Source organism: Aquarana catesbeiana, linkage group LG11 (assembly GCF_042186555.1).
Source record: "Aquarana catesbeiana isolate 2022-GZ linkage group LG11, ASM4218655v1, whole genome shotgun sequence".
Taxonomy (NCBI): domain Eukaryota; kingdom Metazoa; phylum Chordata; class Amphibia; order Anura; family Ranidae; genus Aquarana; species Aquarana catesbeiana.
In genome coordinates this window covers 186,300,788-186,321,934 of record NC_133334.1, presented here as the reverse complement: position 1 = coordinate 186,321,934, position 21,147 = coordinate 186,300,788, and the positions used below count along the sequence as shown (strand labels likewise).

At 43.8% G+C, this 21,147-nt stretch overlaps 1 protein-coding gene across 14 annotated transcripts in view; it reads left to right on the top strand.

The window, feature by feature from the left end:
- The window catches only part of DUS2 (dihydrouridine synthase 2), a 1,383,726-nt gene that overhangs the window by 1,282,204 nt on the left and 80,375 nt on the right, over positions 1–21,147 (top strand). For all 14 annotated transcript variants that reach the window (XM_073605117.1, XM_073605118.1, XM_073605124.1 and 11 more), the window contains one exon: positions 11,441–11,514. In XM_073605117.1, the coding sequence (XP_073461218.1) occupies positions 11,441–11,514 (74 nt within the window). The remainder of the gene's footprint in view (positions 1–11,440; positions 11,515–21,147) is intronic.

Here is a 21,147-nt window from a genome sequence, read left to right as displayed (position 1 = left end):
TTGAAGTATTAAATTCTCTTCTTTTAATTGTTCCAATTCTGTTATATTTTCTTGGGTTGTAATTTCAATTTCATCCATGTTTATTTCTAAGGCTGCCGTGCGGTTTCCCAGCTCTCTTATTTCTTTGGTTAGGCTTTTTGTTATTTGGTCTGAGGTTTGTTTTAAAGCCTTATGAAGTATCTTTTCAAATTGTAATAATATTACTGGGGAGGCTTGTGGAGAAGTTTGTGAGAGGATTTGTTCTGTATCTGACTCAAATGGAGAGTCTTGCTGTGACATTTTCTGTCTGTGAGAGCGCCCTGATGCTGTATCTTGTGAGGTGACTGGAGCTGCTTCAGCTGCAGTGAGTGCCTGTGAGCTCTTTGTGAGGTGATTTTTATTTCTGCCACGGTTTCCTCCCAGTACCATATTTCCTGCCCAAACTTTCACAGTTTGTTCCCAGGGGCAAAAAGGTTCAAATGGATACCTTTTGAGCCTGCAGGCTCCGCTTTGTCCTTCTCTTCTCTCCTCAGCGGTATGGAGCTCTAACAATGCATGTCTGCTCTGCTAGGCTCCGCCCATCTCCCCCTGACACTGTCTTATTTCAAGTGAAAACTAGAAACCACTTTAGGCAATAAAAATAAATGAGGACGCAGCATCACCTTTTGATGCAAGACCAAGAACGGCTCCTTGCATGAAAAGAGCCGCCAACTCTGACACTACACTTAGTAAGGTAATAGCAACCAAAGAAACCAACTTCCGAGATAAAGGACTAACAGAATCTCCCAATTGGTTTAAAAAGTGGCCTCTGCAAAGTACAGTCCAGATCAAATTCAAGTCCCAAGGACACAAGAGTGGCCTGACAGGCGGGACTGTCCAAGATGCACGCTGTATGAATCAGAAACAACGGCCTCTGGAAAATTGGAGAAAGAAAAAATAAAATCTCCCACTCACATATTTCTACGGGTGCCACTTCCTGGCTTCACCCCAGGCAAAAAAATATTTTCAAGTCCTGTAATTGAAGTACCCCGAAGCTGGCTTCCAGGGGCTCAACAGTGCTGAGATACAGGACTCAAGACCATTAGGTCCCGCTTAACTGAGAGTGTCCAAGGAGCAACGCCCGCAAGACTCGCTATGTCAGTGTACCAAGCCCTCATGGGCTAATTTGGCCAACACTAATATCCGTGTTACCACCTCCCGGATTCTTCACAAATGATGTGGCAGAAGCCTAAAACAGAGGGAAAAACGTAAAATAAGGGAGAACTGGTCCCTAAGGTGTTACCAGTACATCTACCCCTATTGGCAGCGGGACTCTCGTCCCAGACACACCTGCCCCAACTTGTTGTAGAACTTGGAATCTAGTAGATTCACTTGCAGAGTTCCCCCTGCCACTTTTCTATACCTGGAATATGTATTGGCGCTAGAGACAGCACTTGTACTGTCCCAGACAGAATGTGGTTCACCTCCCTGAGTCGCATGACCTCTGGTGCCGCCCTGGTGATTGATATATATGCCTGCAGAGGCATTTTTGGATTGAACCTACAACTGGTTTGTCCCATAATCCAGTGCAAGGCGTACTGGCTAAAGATTCCAAGATATTGATGGACAGTATTCTCTCCTGTGGAGACCAAGCGCACTGAACTGGAGCCACCCTCAACTGGAGAGACTGGCATCAGTGGTTATTATCTTCCAAATTCCTGAAAAGGAGGAATATCAACCACCAATTTTTGCTGTGCAACACCCCGAGAACAGAGCCCTCTGGCAATCCAATGCCTGGATCTTCAAGTTCCAGACAGAGAGAATGGTCCTCTACCAAGACCTGGAGTAGGACTGTATGTAGGGAATGTTCTTCGACCTAAACACAGCTTCCTCCTGCAGAAATATATCGAAGGAACCCCTGGAATCAACTGCTCCCTGAGAAAAGATTATTGAGGTGTCTTCAGCAAGCCCAGCACTGGGGCTAGACGCTTTGTGAACCCTCTGGAGCTGTGGCCAACCCAAAGGGAAGATTCACATAAAGACTTTCCACTGCAATTACAGAAATATTTGAGCCTGGAAATAAACCACCACATGAAGATGTGCGTTTACAGATTATGGACCCCGAAATCTACCTCTTGCAGAGAGGTCATTCCTGAACAGATCTAGCCTATCTGAAGCAGAAGGATGCTCAGCAGAGCTTTGAGATCTTCACCACTTCAGCCCCGGAAGAATTTACCCCCTTCCTGACCAGAGCATTTTTTGCGATTCGGCACTGCGTCACTTTTGACTGACAATTGCGCAGTTGTGCGACATACCCAAACAAAATTGACGTTTTTTTTTCCCACAAATAGAGCTTTCTTTTGTGGGGGTATTTTATCACCTCTGCGGTTTTTTTTTTTTTTTTGCGCAATAAACAAAAAAATTTTTTTTTACTTTTTGCTATAATAAATATCCCCCAAAAATATATTAAAAAAAATGTCTTCCACAGTTTAGGCCGATATGTATTCTTCTACATATTTTTAGTAAAAAAAATCACAATAAGTGTGTATTGATTGGTTTGCGCAAAAGTTATAGCGTCTACAAAATAGGGGATAGATTTATGGCATTTTTATTATTATTTTTTTACTAGTAATGGCGGCAATCTGCGATTTTTATCGAGACTGCGACATTATGGAGGACACATCGGACACTTTTGTCACTATTTTGGGACCATTGTCATTTTATACAGCGATCAGAGCTACAAATAGCCACTGATTACTGTATAAATGACACTGACAGGGAAGGGGTTAAACACTAGGGGGCGATCAAGGGGTTAGTTGTGTCCTAGGGAGGTGTTCTAACTGTAGGGGGGATGGGCTCACTACAACATGACAGAGATCATTGCTCCTGATGACAGGGAGCAGTGGATCTCTGTCATGTTGCTAGGCAGAACAGGGAAATGCCTTGTTTACATAGGCATCTCCCCGTTCTGCCTCTCTTCACCGCAATCGTGGGCCGCCGGCGAACATCAAGTTTGCGGGACCCGCGGGCACGCACATGCCCAATAGGCGGCGAATTCAAAGGGACGTACAAGTACGCTCATTTGCCTGCCTGTGCCGACGTACATCTGTGTGCTGCGGTCGGCAAGTGGTTAAGAGAGACCACATGTCCCTATCTGGTTTTGGAACTGCTACCATTTAATTGCCTCACAATGAGCCTATAACTTCTGCTCCAAGAGCCAATGCAAGGCAAAAGACTGACGACTCTGTGGCAGACCGCAGTGTCATCGCGTCACCTCCCTCTGTCGTTGTCACTCCAGCAGGACGGGCGGCCTGTGACTATCCGGCCGGTGTCACAGACTGTCCTTTCATCAGAGGACGAATTGTTTTTCTATATGTGAGTGTTTATTACATTTTTTCAATAAATACCATTGGATTTTACACTATGGGAGCCTTCTTCTGTTTTCCCCACATGATGTTAACATTCCATTGAGGGCCGGGCTTTATCTTCCCCTGGGGACCCATTTGCACCACAGCTTCTGAGGTTCCATTCCGGTTCCATCCTGATTCCTGGGTTGCCCGAAGCAACAAGACTACAATGCCCAGTTAGACCCTCTGTAACGGGGGGTCATGGGGTTCCGGTAAGCGGCCAGGCACTTCATCTATGGTGGTGGACCCACACATCTGGGATTTCATTCAATTAATTTTTTTTTTTTTTGGGTTTCTTGTATATGGACTTTTATATTGAATTTTTGTATATGGACTTTTTTTATATATTGTTTTTATAATCCATTTTTTATTTCTTACTTAAGGGGAGGTTGTTTTCATTCATCAACCTATTTTGGTGTTGTCACGTTATATTATATGTTCACATAAGGTTTATCTTTGCACTTTTGTAATCATACATGTGCTAGTTTTTTTGTTTTAGCACGAGTCAATTTCTTTTCCCATTCGAATTTGTGTGTTTGTGTCACATATAGGACTCTGCAGCATAGAAGGTCAATATCATTTACTAATTTTCATTGCGCAGTTTTTCCTCTTTTTTCTCATGCAAACATGCAAGTATATAAGTATTCTTGCTGTTCATGCATTTACTCGTGCAGTAAAATGCAAAAAAAATATCTATACAGTTTAATGTAAAGAAGCACATATTTATACATGCGTTTATAGACTATGTATTTAATGCACACATGTGCTCATGCAAAGGTGTTTATGCTAGTAAGCAAGAGACAAAATCCTGATAATATAGATATCCCAGTGTGCCACATCCCATGAAGGACAAAGAAAAAAATGGTAAACACCTAGGGGTGGGCCTTTAAAGGCACTACCAATGATAGAGTTGAAGTAAGAAAAATTGTTTATTCAAAAAGAAATATATACACATAAAACAGTGAACATGGTCATGAACAACTAAAATCACAATATACAACATATAGATACAATATCCTATACCCAACGCGTTTCAGAGAAAACTATAGTCTCCTTCATCAGGGGTTAACAGGATTAACAGCATCTGACTGACGGAGGCTCTTTGCCACGTGATCAGCTGTGACCAATCACAGCGTGAACCAGGAAGTGCCGTAATCAGCTTTCCTCGGTTCACGCTGACAGGGAGAGCCGATCGGTGGCTCTCCTGTCAGGGGTGTTTGCACTGATAATCAGCACATTTATCAGCACAGCCCCCCTCAGAGGTGCCCACCACAATGCCAATAAGTGCCCATCAAAGTGCCAATCAGTAACGCTTCTCAGTGCCCTTCAGAGATGACCATCAGTAATGCCTCTCAGTACCTCCTTATTGGTGCCGCCTATCAGTGCCACCTATTGGTGCACATCAGTGCTGCATATCAATGCTGCCTACTGGTGCCCATCAGTGCCGCCTATCAGTGCCCATCAATTCTACATATTAGTGCCGCCTCATCAGTGCCAATTAGTGCAGCCTCATCAGTGCCTGTCAGTGAAGGAGAAAACTAAATTTTATAACAGAAATAAAGGAAAAACGTGTGTTTTTTTTTTTTTTTGTTTTTGTTTTTGTTTTTGTTTTTGTTTTTGTTTTTTTTGTTTTTTTTTTTTCCAAAGTTTTTAGCAAAAAAAGACAAAAACCCAGTGGTGATTAAATACCACCAAACGAAAGCTCTATTTGTGGGAAGAAAATGATAAAAATGTAGTTTGGGTACAATGTTGTATGACCATGCAATTGTCATTCAAAGTGTGACAGCGCTGAAAGCTGAAAATTGTTCTGGGCAGGAAGGGGGGAAACTGCAGAAGTGCATAATAAGTGTAGCGCTTAAATAATTGGGTTGGTTAACACCAACTATTAACTATGGAAAGTGAATTTCAAAATATCAGTGAGTCAAAAACCATATTAGCTAATGAAATAAACAGAAAATCGCAAAAATACCACATTTGACATGTGCCTTGTGAATTAGACAAATGCAAAAAAAAATATATAAAAGTCCGTGAAAAGTTCTGTAAAGTCCACAGTGTGTAGTGAAAAAAGTGAAAATCCTGTTCACCACATTGGCATAAAAAATGGAATGGATAAAAAAACTGAAAACACCAGTGCAATGAAGCTCCCACCAAGGCATATGTAGGCTTACCAGATAGTTTGAACTCAAAAGAACATACGTTCTATGAGTCAAACAGGCTTAAATCATAAACTGGCAACCAGGATGGAATCTTGGGCTCCTTGGAACCCAGGGCGTCCCGAAACTTTACAGACAGTTGATCTCCATACAGGGGTGGTTGTACATCAGGTATGTATGTTGGTTAATTGGATGAGGGACATGAAAAAGGGCCACATATCATAATTCCATATAAACTTCTCAGGCCAGAGGAAGGGGGGAAAGTGCCCTGTATTGAAGTGGTTAAAGTACACCTATTAACCACTTTAATACCAGGCACTTTCACCCCCTTCCTGCCCAGGCCAAATTTCAGTTTTCAACACTGTCACATTTTGAATCACAATTACTCAACCGTTCAACACTGTACCCATATGATTTTAACTTTTTCTGTGAGAAAAAAAAAAAATTGAGCTTTCCTTTGGTGGTATTTAATCACCACTGGGTTTTTTTATCTTTTGTTAAATAAATGAAAAAAGACGGAAAATCTTGAAAAAATATGCATTTTCTTTGTTTCTGTTGTACAATTTTGCAAATAATTTTTCTTCATTCATTTAGACCAAACTGTATTTTGTTATATTTCTTTGGTGAAAATAACCCAAATCAGTGTTTATTATTTAGTCCACAAAGTATTATATATGGTATACTGTGAGTATAGAAAAGAATTACCACCCTTCCCTGTTCACACCGATGTAACTTTTCATGCAATTTGACAGGTCCAAATTGCATGACAAGTCGCACCCTATTGTCGACCAGTGACCTGTTCAAATCTGTGCGACACCGACTTTGCAACAGATTTGAAAAACGGTTTCTACACTATTTTTTGCATTTTCAGGTACGAATTGCATTGACATCTGTGCATGAAATCACACAGATGTTAGCCAAGTCGCACCTGAAGTCGCACTGACCTGCCGCTTTGATTTCAAAGTCTGATTCGGTGTGAACGGGGCCTAAAAATATCAAATTTTGTTGTTTTGCAACCTGAAATGAAGACTGACGCAGTTTTTGTTTTATCCAGCTGTATTTACTTAGAACAGGGGTGCCCAACCACTGGCTCATAGCCCACATGTGGCCCGTGGCGCCCTCTGATGTGGCCCGCCACCTCCTGCTCTGGGATGGAGGGTTGGCAAACCCAGATTGTGGGTTCCCGACCTGCCATCCCTGAGTATTAGTGTGAAGATCAGAGCCGGCAAGAGGAAGCAGAGCTGATGCTTCCTGTATAGTGCTGGCTCCTGTCACAGGCAGAGTGATACCAAACGTACTCCGCCTGTGACAGGAGCCAGCGCGATACAGAAAGCATTGGCTCCTGTCACACTGATGTTCAGGGAACCCGCAATTTGGGACAGCAGCCACCAGAGATACTTGCCAGCAGGACCCGCCAGCAAGACCGGACCCATCAGCAGTACCAGCCTTCAGTACCCATCAGCTGTACCAGCCAGCAGTACCTGCCCTGGGGGAAAGCGGCAGCCAGCCAGCCACCCCCCCCTGGGGGACAGCAGCAGCCGCCAGCCACACCCGCCTGGGGGACAGCAGCAGCCGCCAGCCACACCCGCCTGGGGGACAGCAGCAGCCACCAGCCATACCCGCCTGGGGGACAGCAGCAGCCAGCGACACCTGCAGGAATCCTGAGGAAGAAGTGAAGATTGAGGTCAGTTGAGGTGCAAGTAAACCGCAGTGCATCAGTGTAAAAGCAGCCTTAGTCTTTTTTCACAGGATCGGTCCAGTCGGGTCTGCTTGTCTGTTTTTCATCCGATGTGCTTAAAATAACAGAAGGGGATCTGTCCCCTTCGGTCTGGGTGGATAGGACTGGAGGGCCATAGGAGTAGAGCGTGCTTTGTCAGTGTCTGCTCTACATATGCAGAGTGGACACAGACCTGTCGTCAGCCCGCTCCGCTTATTGTGGCCCGCGGCCAGTTGCCGAGTCACTAAAGTGGCCCTCGTTCTTCAAAAGGTTGGGCACCCCTGACTTAGAACATCCAAGTTAAAGATAAAATTTCAACATGTCGGAAAAAAAAATTCAAAAACAGAATCACTGAGTTCATTGTGTCGGTATTTCATTGAATCACCTTTTGCTTTAGTTACAGCCTTTAGCCTGTTGGGAACTTTGCACATCTAGACTTTGCAATATTTGCCCACTCTTCTTTGCAGAACTACTCAAGTTCAAATAAATTTAATGGTGATCGTTGGTGGACTGCAGTCTTCAACTCATTCCACCGATTTTCAATGGGGCTCTGACTAGGCCAGGGGTGCCCAACCTTTTGAAGCGTGAGGGCCACTTAAGTGACTTGATAACCAGTCGCGGGCCACAATGAGCAGAGCAGGCGGATGACAGGTCCATGTCCACTCCGCATATGCAGAGCAGACATGGACACAGCCCTCTCTACTCTGTGGGCCCTTCAATCATATCCGTTCAGACGGAAGGGGATGGATCCCCTTCTGTTTTTTATTTTTAGCGGATCGGATTGGAGGTAGGCGGGTGTAAACGAACACAAATCCATTTACATCTGCCAGTCCATAGAGGTGAATGTCGGGTCCCAATGGGTCCGTCTGAAAAACAGGCAGAGGGACCTGATTGGACTGATCGCATGTAAGGGCCCTAAGGCTGTTTTTACACTGATGCGCTGCGGTTTACCCGCAATGTGGGCGCAGCGCAGTGTACTTGTGGCTTCCTTGTGGGTTAGCTGCACTTTGCCATAGAATTCTATATTATTGCAGGTGTGGTGCACTTTCTGAAAGCGCACCAAACCCGCAGGTAACAACAGAAGTCTATGACGCTGCACCTGTGGATCAGTTTGAAAGCAGCCCAGTGTAGAGAACAGATATGCCCATTGCTGTTTGATTTCAATTAAAAACTGACCCCAATCTTCACTTCTTCCTCAGGATTCCTGCAGGTATCGCTGGCTGCTGCTGTCCCCCAGGTGAGTATAGATGGCTGCTGCTGCTGTCCCCCAGGTGGGTATGGCTGATGGCTACTGCTGTCCCCTATGCGGGTATGGCTGGCTACTGCTGTCTCCCATGCGGGTATGGCTGGCTGCTGCTGTCCACAAGGCAGGTATGGCTGGTGGCTGCTGCTGTCCCCCAGATGAGTACTGGTGGCTGCCGCTGTCCCCCAGATGGGTATGGCTGGTGGCTGCCGCTGTCCCCCAGATGGGTATGGCTGGTGGCTGCCGCTGTCCCCCCAAGTGGGTATGGCTGGTGGCTGCCGCTGTCCCCCCAAGTGGGTATGGCTGGTGGCTGCCGCTGTCCCCCAGATGGGTATGGCTGGCTGCTGCTGTCCCCAAGGCAGATATGGTTGTTGGCTGCCGCTGTCCTCAGATGAGTGGTGGCTGCCGCTGTCCCCCAGGTGGGTATGGCTGGACAGATCCCCTTCTGTTATTTTAAGCGCATCGGATGAAAAACAGACAAGCAGACCCGACTGGACCGATCCTGTGAAAAGGGACTAAGGCTGCTTTTACACTGATGCACTGCGGTTTACTTGCACCTCAACTGACCTCAATCTTCACTTCTTCCTCAGGATTCCTGCAGGTGTCGCTGGCTGCTACTTTCCCCCAGGTGGGTATGGCTGGCGGCTGCTGCTTTCCCCCAGGCAGGTATGGCTGGCGGCCGCTGTTCCCCAGGCAGGTATGGCTGGTGGCTGCTGTTGTCCCCCAGGCAGGCATTGCTGGCTGCTGCTGTTTATAGTATCACTGGCTGATGCTGTCTCATGCACTCTCGCCTTTGGTATCACTCCGCCTGTGACAGGAGCATCGACTCTGCTCTTTACTGCAGCCGCATGCTTTGTCTACAGCCAGCTTCATTCTTCACATTGATGCCCTGGGATGGTGGGTCGGGAACCCCCCATCTGGGCTTGCTGACCTGCCATCCCAGAGCAGGAGGTTGCAGGTCACATCAAAGGAAGCCGCAAGCCAGCGGTTGGGCAACCCTGGACTAGGCCATGCAAGGACACTCCCTTTTTATCTCCTTCAACGTTTTTGAGTCAAAAAAGGAAGGACAAGTTTGGAAATTTTCTGCCGAATTAACGATAAATTGAAAGGTTAATGTGTTTCCTGTCTGAACTGTTTGCACTAGCTCATTGCAAAGTTCATTGCGGTCATTGCCATGTTTGAAGGTACACTTTCTTCCCATTGACGACTTTCTGGCAGAGGGCAGCAGATTTTCCTCAAGACTTTGACAGTATTTTGCCCCATCCATTTTTCCTTCTATCCTGACAAGAGCCGTAGTGAAACGCCCCATAACCGAATATTACCACCTCAATGCTTTACTGAGGCCAGCGCATTTGATTTTAGTCTCATCTGACCATAACACCTTTTTTCATATGGCCTCAGTATCTTCAAGGTGCATTTTGGCAAAGCTCAGTCGTGACTGCATGTGGCTTTTTTCTTGCAACCCTCCCATACAAGCTACATTTGCGGAGAATTTGTGATATTGTTGTCATATGCACACAATGACTACTCTTTGTCATAAATCACTGCAACTGTTTCAGGGTTGCTGTAGGCTTCTTGGTAGCCCCTCTGGCATTGATAAAGCTTTTGAATTTTTTTTTTGTATCCACCTCCTGACTTGTGCCAGTCCACAACTTTCTTTTGACAGTGGCTTGTCACTCATAGTGTGGCTGAAGCAAACAATTAAACTATCAGGGACTAAAATGCTCCAGGAAAGCTCTTTTCATGCTGAGCTAATCAAAATGACCACAGCTGATCACAGTTGAAAGTCAAATGGCTTTGTGTGCCATTGAGAAGGTGATTAGCTTCACCTGATTGAGGGTGATCCTTTTTCCAACTCAGTGATTCCGTTTTGAATTTTTTTTTTTTTTTTACATGTTGGTGTATCTTTCTCTTGGAGTAAATACAGCTGGATAACACAAAAAACATGTCTCTCTTCATTTCAGTCTGCAAAGCAACAAAATGTGATTATTTTAAAGGGGGTGATTCTTTTCTATACCCACTGTATATCTGAAAAATTGATCAATCCTGAAGGCTTATCTCATTTCTTGAGGGCTGTAAAAGCCAGGACAGTACAAATATCCCCCAGAATGACCCCTTTTTTGAAAGTAGACAGTCTACAGCTTGTGGTATACATTTTTCAGTTTGCACTGGGTTAATATATAGACAAAGATCCTTAGCTGTTTAAAATAGTAAGAGGCATGGCAAGTTTTTATTTTTTTTTTTTGTCACAATTTCTTGTAAAATGAAGAAATGTTAAAAAAAAAAATATATATATATATATATATATATATATGTATACATTTTTTTTTTTAACACACTATGACCAGAGTATTACAGTGTTACCATTGTAACACCACTACTCTGGGGAAGTGAACAGTTTTTTTTGTTTTGTTTTTTTACACACTGTGATTGTTTATCAGTGAATTTCACTGTTTTAAGCAACCATTTTACTGGATGAAATTGATTCATTTAGTGTTTACTTGTGGTTAGCTGTGATTTAGCCACATCTAATCACATGGTACAAATGGGCTGTGATTGGCCCTGTTTGTACTATGTGATCACTGTGACCAATCACAGAAATCAACACAATAGTAATGGATGGCATGAATCAAAACCATCTATTGTGTACAATTGTCATGTGATCTACTGTGATTGTTCAGAGCGATCACATGGTACCAGCAGCAGCCAGTATCAGTCATCCAGATAACAAATCATGCTGTCGTGCGGCCTGAAAGGACATCATATAGTATATATAAGTGGTTAAAGAAGAAGGTCTGAATGTGCTTTGTAGCTTCCTGCTTAACATTCTCAGGGATAAATACCCCTAATAGAAATTCTCACCGTATCCTTCTCTGTACCATAACTGATGTAACGATTTTTTTTCACCTGTGGCCTTTTTATTAGTAAAAGTTTATTTTGTGATATATTTTATGTCCTCTAGGTGCAGAGGTCTCTTGACAGGTTTTTCCACTCTGTTGTCACAGTGAATGAAAAGAAGTACTGCTCTTTCCTGTGGTGAGTTATTATTAATTAATATTGCAACTATTTAGTGTGTTTCATTGTGAAAGTACTGACTTATGCTGGCAATATACTATACGAGAAATCGGACAAACCCATTTTCAAAAAATGAACATTTGGCCATAAGAAAGCAAACAATAGAGCCATTATGTAATGATCGATAAATTGTTCAGTGGACATAAATGAATCCATTTTTTGTTCGTTTTTTTACATATACTTAGTGCAAACAGTTCAGACGGGAAACACATTAACCATTTATCGTTAGTTCGGCAGAAAATTTCCAAACTTGTTCTTCCTTTTTTGGCTCAAAAACATCCCAGTGATTACCAATTTTGTGCCCATTAACTGGTCAAAATGAACGAACTGGCCAAATGACCGAATTTCGGTTGATTTTTCGTATAGTGTATTGTCAGCTTGTGGTATGCATTTTTCAGTTTGCACTGGGTTAATATATAGACAAAGATCCTTGGCTGTTTAAAATAAAGAATTAGTCTTCATTTAGTGTGCAGGATTATTTATAAAAGATATTTATTTCTCAACTTTTGCTTTGCCTGTGAATATTGAGAACACATTATGTCCCAGATCTCTTGAATGTGCAGAAAATTATCAAAGACCCTCATAATTTTTTCCATTTCTCTTGAAACTGCTGTGCACATTATGGAGCTAAGCCTTGGATTATGTTTTCAGCGTTAGCTCATATTGTTTAAAGGGTAGGAACTATAAGATGTGGAAGGTTCTCTTAACCACTTCAGCTCCAGAAGATTTACCTCCCTTCATGACCAGGCCATTTTTTGCGATACAGCACCGCGTTACTTTAAATGACAATTGCACAGTCATGCGACACTGTACCCAAATAAAATGTATGTCCTTTTTATAATAGAGCTTTCTTTTGGTAGTATTTGTTCACCTCTGCATTTTTTTTATTTTTTGCGCTATAAAAAAAAAAAACAAGATTTTTTACTTTCTGCTATAAAACATATCCAATGAGAAAAATTAAAAAAATCAAGTTTCTTCAAAAGTTTAGGCCAATATGTATTCTGCTACATCTTTTAGATAAAAAAAAATCCCAATAAGCATATATTGATTGGTTTGCGCAAAAGTTATAGCATCTACAAACTATGGGATAATTTTATTCATTTTTTTTTTAATTATTTATTTTTACTAGTAATGCCAGCGATCAGTGAAATATACCATGATATTGCGGTGGACATTAATGATAATTTATGACAATTGGGTTAACCCTGAAAAGATTTTCACTCCTCCGAGAATTATTGCAGAACTCTATCTAGTGGAAAAAGAATTCACTAAAAGTGGTCTGTTCGTCTCAGTCTTAAACATCTTACTGTGTCTATCAAGGATGTTCTGTCACGTGACAATAAAAAAAAAAGTATCGGTAATCGGTATCGGCGAGTACTTGATAAAAAGTATCGGTACTTGTACTCGGTCCTAAAAAAGTGGTATCGGGACAACCCTAGTTTTAATTTCTACCCATATGCACAGAATCTTAAAAGCCTGGTCAGCTGAAGCCGCATGCAAACATTGTCTCACAAGCATACCCTTTGAAGGAGGACGTCTATTTCATGAGGCACCGGACACATTTGTCAAAGATGTCACATGAGAAAGGTCCTTCTTCCACAATGGAAGGTTCCAAAACCCTGTTTTTGAGAACTTTTACTTCCTGGAAAAGAATGCCCTATTGCTGTCTTTATGCTTCATCTGACAGTGAGATTTCGAGATGCTGAGGAGAGGGGCCGAAACACTGGTGGGAGCCATTGGAGCCGGAAGTTGCTGTGTCTGGAAAGGCATAAAGGTCAGAGTGGGAGCAGAAGGAAAGTACAGCGGGGGTTGTGTGAATAGGGAGTGAGCAGAGCAAGAGTGGTAGGAGAAGATGCTGGGGGCTGTTAAGCAGTAAGTGGGAGCAGATGAAGAGAATGCTGGCGGCTGTGTAAGCAGTTAACAGAAGCAAAAGGAGAGGAAGCTGGTGGCTGTATGAGCAGGAGCAAGAGAAGAGAACACCAAGGGCTGTGTGAGCGGAAGCAAAAAGAGGATGTGGGGGCTTTGCAATCAGAGAGCAGGCAGAGGAAGCCAGGGGCTGTGAGAAGTGATTGGGATCAGGAGAGGACATCTAAGACTGAGCAGTGCAGAAGCAGGAGGAGAGGACACAGAGGGCTTTGTGAACAGCAAGTAGGAACAGGAGGAGAGGACACCTGAGGCTGTGTGATCAGTGAGTTGTGAACAGGAGGAGAGGACATTGAGGGCTGTGTGATCAGAGAGAGGATACTGGCAGTGTTGAAAGTGTTGGTGTTGAGCCACTGAGTACTGAGGGGTCATTGTGAGTGCTGTGGGGAGTCACTATCATGTTACATCCCAAAACAGTTAAGAGAAACAGCTAGTGCTCAGAATAAAATTGGTATTTAAATTTAAATATAGCAAAAATTATATAAAACCTCATTCCTTTTTTTTCCTGGATTATCTCCATTACATTAACGGTTAACATGTCCAACGGGGGTGGTGCCTCACATCCTGTGTGATGTATAAGTTCCTTGAACAACCATTTGAGGATGAATACTGCTGCACAAAACATGAGCTAGTTGTTTGCTTGGAAACCTCATCCTAAATCTAAAGACGGACCTGGCAACACTGCAAACCATCAATAACCTGAAAGAGAGTTTGGACCGACCGTACCCATCAGGTGCAGGTTGTGGCCATTATAGAAGATGGTGAAATGGGGGTGCAGGCACCAGACAAGGATAATTGAGTGACAGAAGGTGGGGTAAGAGAAAAAGCTTTAAAGAGGCTAGTCAGGACATCTCAATAAATATGCCCGGTTGTGTGATGTTGGGGATATTAGTTCAGGAGTGGCATTGCCAGAGCACCTCCTCTAGCTGCCAGGGGAACAATTCCTCCAGTGAGGATGGGGCAAGGTTACAAAAAAGGATAGACAGATACTGGTGGTAAGGGACCCAGTTATTAGAAGGACAGATTGGACAATCTGTCACAAAGGCCACGACCGCTCAACAGTATGTTGTCTACTGGGCACACGGGTTTGGCACATTGTGGATTGGATGGACAGATTGTTGGGTGGAGCTGGGGAGGACCCAGCTATTATGGTACATTTTGCTACAATTGACAATGTTGGAGGAAAATTAAGTGTACTAAAAATTAATTCAGGGACTTGGGTGCTATAATAAAGAAAATGACCCCAAGACACTATTCTCAGAAATACTGCCTGTACCTCGAACCACACCAGAGATACAGCAGGAGCTTAGGAAACTAAATGGCTGAGGATCTGACGTAAGAAGGAGGGTTTTGGGTTCATGGAGAACTGGGCTGAATTTTGTCGGTTACCGGCTCTATACCAAAGACTGCACTTAACTAGTTCCCTACCGCCATATAGTAAAATGACAACAGCAGGAACCCTTCCTCCCTCCGGGTGGGCGTCATGTGACGTCCTCGGCTTCCCACCGGCGCCGCATGCGCGCTCGCCGCATCACTGGGGACCCGATGCGCGTGCCCGGCGGCCGCGATGGCCGCCGGGCACCCGCGATTGCTCATCACAGAGCAGGGACGTGGATCTGTGCGTATAAACACACAGATCCATGTCCTGTCAGGAAAGAGGAGAACTGATCGTATGTTCCTTGTACAGAGGAACACCGATCGGTCTCCTCCCCTCATCAGTCCCCTCCCCCCACAGTTAGAAACACTCCCTAGGACACACATTTAACCCCTGCAGCGCCCCCTAGTGTTAACCCCTTTCCTGCCAGTCACATTTATACAGTATAGCACTGATCTCTTTATAAATGTGAATGGTCCCAAAATAGTGGCAAAAGTGTCCAATCTGTCCGCCGCAATGTCAGTCACGATAAAAATCACAGATCGCCACCATAGATAGTTAAGCAAAAAAATGAATAATAAAAATGACAAATCTATCCCCTATTTTGTAGACGCTATAACTTTTGTGCAAACCAATCAACATATGCTTATTGGGATTTTTTTACCAAAAATATGTATAAGAATACATATCTGCCTAAACTGAGGAAAAAAAAGTTTTTTTTTTTTTTTTTTTTTTTTTTTTTTTTAAATGGGATATTTATTATAGCAAAAAGTAATAAATATTGTGTTTCTTTCAAAATTGTCACACTTTTTTTTTTTTTTGTTCAAAGCACAAAAAATAAAAAACGCAGAGGTGATCAAATACCACCAAAAGAAAGCTCTATTTGTGGGGGGAAAAAAAACTATCAAAATTAAATGTTGGTACAACGTCGCATGACCGCGCAATTGTCATTCAAAGTGTGACAGCGTTGAAAGCTGAAAATTGGCCTGGGCAGGAAGGGGGTGAAAATGCCCTGCATTGAAGTGGTTAAATGGTGAGGATTAAGCTCTGTTGGGGAAAAAGTTATCCATAAGGTTGGAGGAACTTTTATAGTTTGTGGTGGGGAAGAAAGGGATCACAGGAATCTTTAACAGGCAGTGATCAAGGGTCAGAGGATGCTTATGTGGGCAAGGTTAGTTGTGTAACTAGAGTACCTAAGACCAATGCATGTAAGCTGGCAGAATCCATTTGCAGCCATAGAACAAATCATTTTGCGATACAGCACTGCGTCGCTTTAACTGACAATTGCGCGGTCGTGCGATGTTGCTCCCAAACAAAATTCATGTCCTTTTTTCCCCACAAATAGAACTTTCTTTTGTTGGTATTTGATCACCTCTGCAGTTTTTGTTATTTGAGCTATAAACAAAAAAAGGCGACGATTTTGAAAAAAACACATTTTGTACTTTTTTTCTATAATAAATATCCAAAAAAAACTTTAAAAAAATGAATTTCTTCAACAGTTTAGGCCGATATGTATTCTTCTGCATATTTTTGGTATAAAAAAATCGCAATAAGCGTATATTGATTGGTTTGCACCGAGTACAAGTACCAATACTTTTTTGCAAGTACTCGCCGATACCAATTACCGATACCTATTGCGTAGGTAGGGGGGTGGTTTGGGAGGGGGGTTGTTGGGGAGTTGGGCAAAGCTGGGGTGAGGACAGGGTGGGAAGTAGAGGGGTAAGTGAGGGCAGGGTAGTTGAGGGTGGGGTGAAATAGGGATTGTGGGGAGAATTGAGAAGAAAAAGGCTGTGATTGCTGGGGGAAGAGGATGGGAGGGTCATTGAGAAACATGGGGCAGAGGTGATAGTTGGTGGGAGAAGGAGGGGCGCAGTACAGGGCGTTAGGAGGGGCGCAGTACAGGGCGTTAGGAGGGGCGCAGTACAGGGCGTTAGGAGGGGCGCAGTACAGGGCGTTAGGAGGGGCGCAGTACAGGGCGTTAGGAGGGGCGCAGTACAGGGCGTTAGGGGGGGCGCAGTACAGGGCGTTAGGAGGGTGCGGTACAGGGCATTAGGATGGCACAATACAGGGCATTAGAGCGTTAGGAGGGCGCGGTACAGGGCATTAGGATGGCGCAATACAGGGCATTAGAGCGTTAGGAGGGCGCGGTACAGGGCATTAGGAGGGCTCGGTACAGGGCATTAGGAGGGCGCGGTACAGGGCATTAGGAGGGCGCGGTACAGGGCATTAGGAGGGCGCGGTACAGGGCGTTAGGAGGGTGTTAGGAAGGCGCAGTACTGGGTGTTCAGTACAGACCAGTCTGTACACTGACACCATACCTTACATCATATACAGACTGGTGTGTGTATAACATATACAGTACAGTGTTGGGGTACAGACTGATCTGTATATACTGTATGGTGCTAGGGTATAAGACTGGTCTGCACCCTGTTGACACTGTCCTGTACATACTACACTAACCTGTTTGCAGGACTTGCTCTCCTCATTACTCGGTTCTGCTTCCATGTTCCATGCTTCCACAGCTGCCTCACATAGAAACACGCGTGCTGATGCTGTCCAGCCTCTTCCCCTTGGCGACCCACCCACTCTCTGTTAATGGATAGAGGCCAGCCATCCAGCTCTCTCTCTGTGCATGAACAGGACGGGAGGAGTCATGACATCACCCACCCTTTACAGAGGCAGGAGAGGATCGCAGCAGTGCTGCATAATGAAAAAAAGAAAGCTGTCAGCCTGTTCCCACTGTGCTGTGGATCCCCCCCCCCTCGTCCTGGTGCCATAAGGTGCGTACTGCTCCGAACCCCACTGCCGGAGGGGAGGAGGAGGTGTCCCACCCCCAACTGACGTCCCTTCCGGTATCGGTTTTCGGTATCAGAGCATTTTCTCGAGTACCGATACTCATGAAAATGCCTAGTATCGGCACCGATACCGATACTAGTATCGGTATTGGTGCATCTCTAGTTTGCGCAAAAGTTATAGTGGCTACAAAATATGGGATAGATTTATGGCATTTTTTAAATTATTTTTTTTTTTTACTAGTAATGGCGGTGATCTGCGATTTTTATCGGGACTGCAACATTGCGGCGGACACATCGGACACTTTTGATGATTTTTTGAGACCAGTAACATTTATACATCGATCAGAGCTAAAAACAGCCACTGATTACTGTATAAATGTCACTGGCAGGGAAGGGGTTAACACTAGGGGGTGATCAAGGGGTTAACTGTGTTCCCTATGTGTTTCTAACTGTGGGGGAATGTGGCTGACTAGAGGAGGAGACAGATTGTTGTTCCTACTTAGTAGGAACACACAATCTGTCTCCTCTCCCTTGACAGAACTGGGATTTGTGTGTTTACACACACAGATCCCGGTTCTCACTCTGTCACGAGCGATCGCGGGTGCCCGGCGATCATCGCACCCCCGTCACACGTATCAGCTCCGGGTACACACTGGGGGACACACCTGTTACAGCGTCTTAAAGAGTTGACTTACAGCTACGACGGCTCGCGCAGCTGTGCCAACCTGCTGCAGTGTAACTGCGGCGGCTGATCGGGAAGAAGTTAATAGTAAAAAGGCGAGATCAGATCATATTATATTGGCCCCATAAAAGATGTTCAGGGGAAGCTGATCACAAATACATTCTCAGCCATTCCTAGGCAGAGAGGCAGGCTGATGATGTCACGCTCTCTGGCCTGGCCAGTCAGAGGAAGCTTTGTATTCATTCACAGAATACAAAGCTGCCTATGAATAGCCGAGCACCGCTCAGACCAACTCTTATTTTGTTCCCGATGTGAGTCTCCAGTCTATGTAGCTGAAGCTAGAGCTAGCACTTAGTAAAGGAAATAGTTTGTTTGGACCATCTTGGTCCAAACAAATTATTTAAAGTGACAGGAAGCATGAAGATCAGCTTTAATGTGCATAAATCATCAGGACAAGATGGCTTTCAGCCAAGAGTCCTTGAAGCCAGACCATTATTCATAGTTTTTAAGGACAGCTTACTGACTTGAATGGTGCCAGCTGACTAGCGAAAAGCAAATGTGGTACCAATATTCAAAAAAGTGTTATGATATGTAACTGGAAACTGCAGGCCAGTTAGCCTAAGATAGTATGTAAACTTTTTGAGGGGATAAGGGGCCGCATTCAAGTGATGAAAATAGTACTTTTAGTAGTAACCAGCATGGATTTATGAAAAATCATTCTTGCCAGACCAACCTGTTAACATTCTGTGAGGAGGTAAGCTGTAATTTGGATTGAGGAAAAGAAACAGCTCCTCTAAGTGCAGTATTGGTAAACCATTTAATAAGTCAAATGAAACTACTCACAAAGGGAGCACAAACACAAGCATGATAGTAATCCTGCAGCAAAATCCAGGGGTGGTTTTCTCCTAAACGTCCATGTCTCTGAAGTGCAGCTGACAGCTCGTGCGGCTGGATTCCAGCATTCGCAGCCTATGAGAACAACAGGGAACACGGGGGAAATCGGAGATGAAGTCACTTCCAGGTGCAGGGTGAGAGAAGGTCGGCTTCGCGTTCGGAGCATGCTTGCTCCTTCCTCAGGCTATTCAAAACACCATCTTTGTTGTGGTATATGTGTGCTGGGGAGATAAACCCGCCCAGTCACATGATCCACTAAGGTGTCACTCTGACTCTATGAAATACATACAACGCTTGGATAAAATGGGAATGGATGGTGAAATGAGAATAAAAACCAATGAATAATAACTAATGAAAACGGTAAGGTTGATAAGAATTAATAAAAATTGATAAGAATAGGTAACAATTGTTCCAGTACCAGATTACTAATACTAAACATATTATATATTTATACATACACATATATACATACATACATATATAAAAAAAGTGATAAAATATTGGAAAGTTCATTATAAATTATGTGAACAAATATACAAAAAATGAAATTGTGTGATACAACACAGAAATGGCAAAAAGATAATGAATCCGACGCGTTTCGAAATAATTAATTTTTACAATCTTCTTCAGGGACAAATTTTTGCCATTATCTGAAAGGCACAAATGTAGTATAAGTATACATAAATTTTATATACTTCAAATTATATATATATATACAAATGGAAAATCTATACAGAAAAGACAACTTACAAAAGTCATGATCGACATAACGGGTTTTCAGCGAATCACTCCAAGACCTCCACCTGATCTGTAAAGGTCTTTTATCGTGCAAAGGAGCCCCCAGATATTTAAATCCAAGGAAGAAGCGCCAAAATACACAGAGCGGAAAACAACCGCTTAAGGGGACGGGAATGTAGAATCTGTGAAAAAGATACATCATCTGTGAAGGAGACACATCATCTGTGGCAAGTATAAAGAAAAAAAAAAAAAAAGGGACAAACCAACCTTGCATCAATAATGCGAGTTCGTATGCCTTCAAGAGCCGAAAAAGGAAAGGATTTAGACTACAGATAGAAAAAGGGGAATTTCCAACCCTAAAAAAGAAAACAGATTTATATATTTTGTAAAAATTGCTGATGAGTAAAATCGCATAAAAATGCTGAGAGCTGAAAAATGCAATGAAGAAAAGGAAACTCTCCACAAGGAGAGGCCGCAGTCTCCAATAGTTAAAAAATATATATGTCTATTGGCTCTATGTTCATGGCCAAAGGCAATCATATAAAAAAAAAAAAAAAAACAGTGCTAGACCCATAATAGAGATCCTACAAGGAAAAACTTCTCCCGGGCAATGCCTACAAATAGGGAAAATTGCCTGGAGAAAAACAAAAAATCAGTCAGAAAATCAAAAAAACCAAAAGACATGATTCAAGCTTACCACAGTTTCAATGTGTATCTCCCACAGGTGAGCACAAACACAGAGTCCAAGAGACCAGTCCGGGGGGAGGGAAGGGGAAAAAAAAAAACAAAGATCCCTCCGTTCCTAAATGAATGATATACTACTCACAGACAGTGATAGTAGGATGATGCTGGCGGCTCAGGGGCTCCCGGCGTTCTCCTTTTTAAGGTCCGTGCTGATGACTGTTCCACGAGCGTCAGGAGATGACGCCGCCTCGGGAAGCAGCGGTGATGTCACCTCCTCCGCTCTCATCGTAAGTCGGCAGCGTGTCTAAACGGCAGGACGCAAGGAGAGTCAGGTTGGGCATCCTGCCCCGCCTCTCCCCTCACTGTCTATGGCCGGAAAGACACGCAGGGACATCCATTGCTGACAGTGCTATACAATCTCGTCAAGTGCTGGATCTGGAGGAGACACAAACACACTCCATCCAATCCCCACAGGGCATGGGATGCATCCAAAGACCATTCCC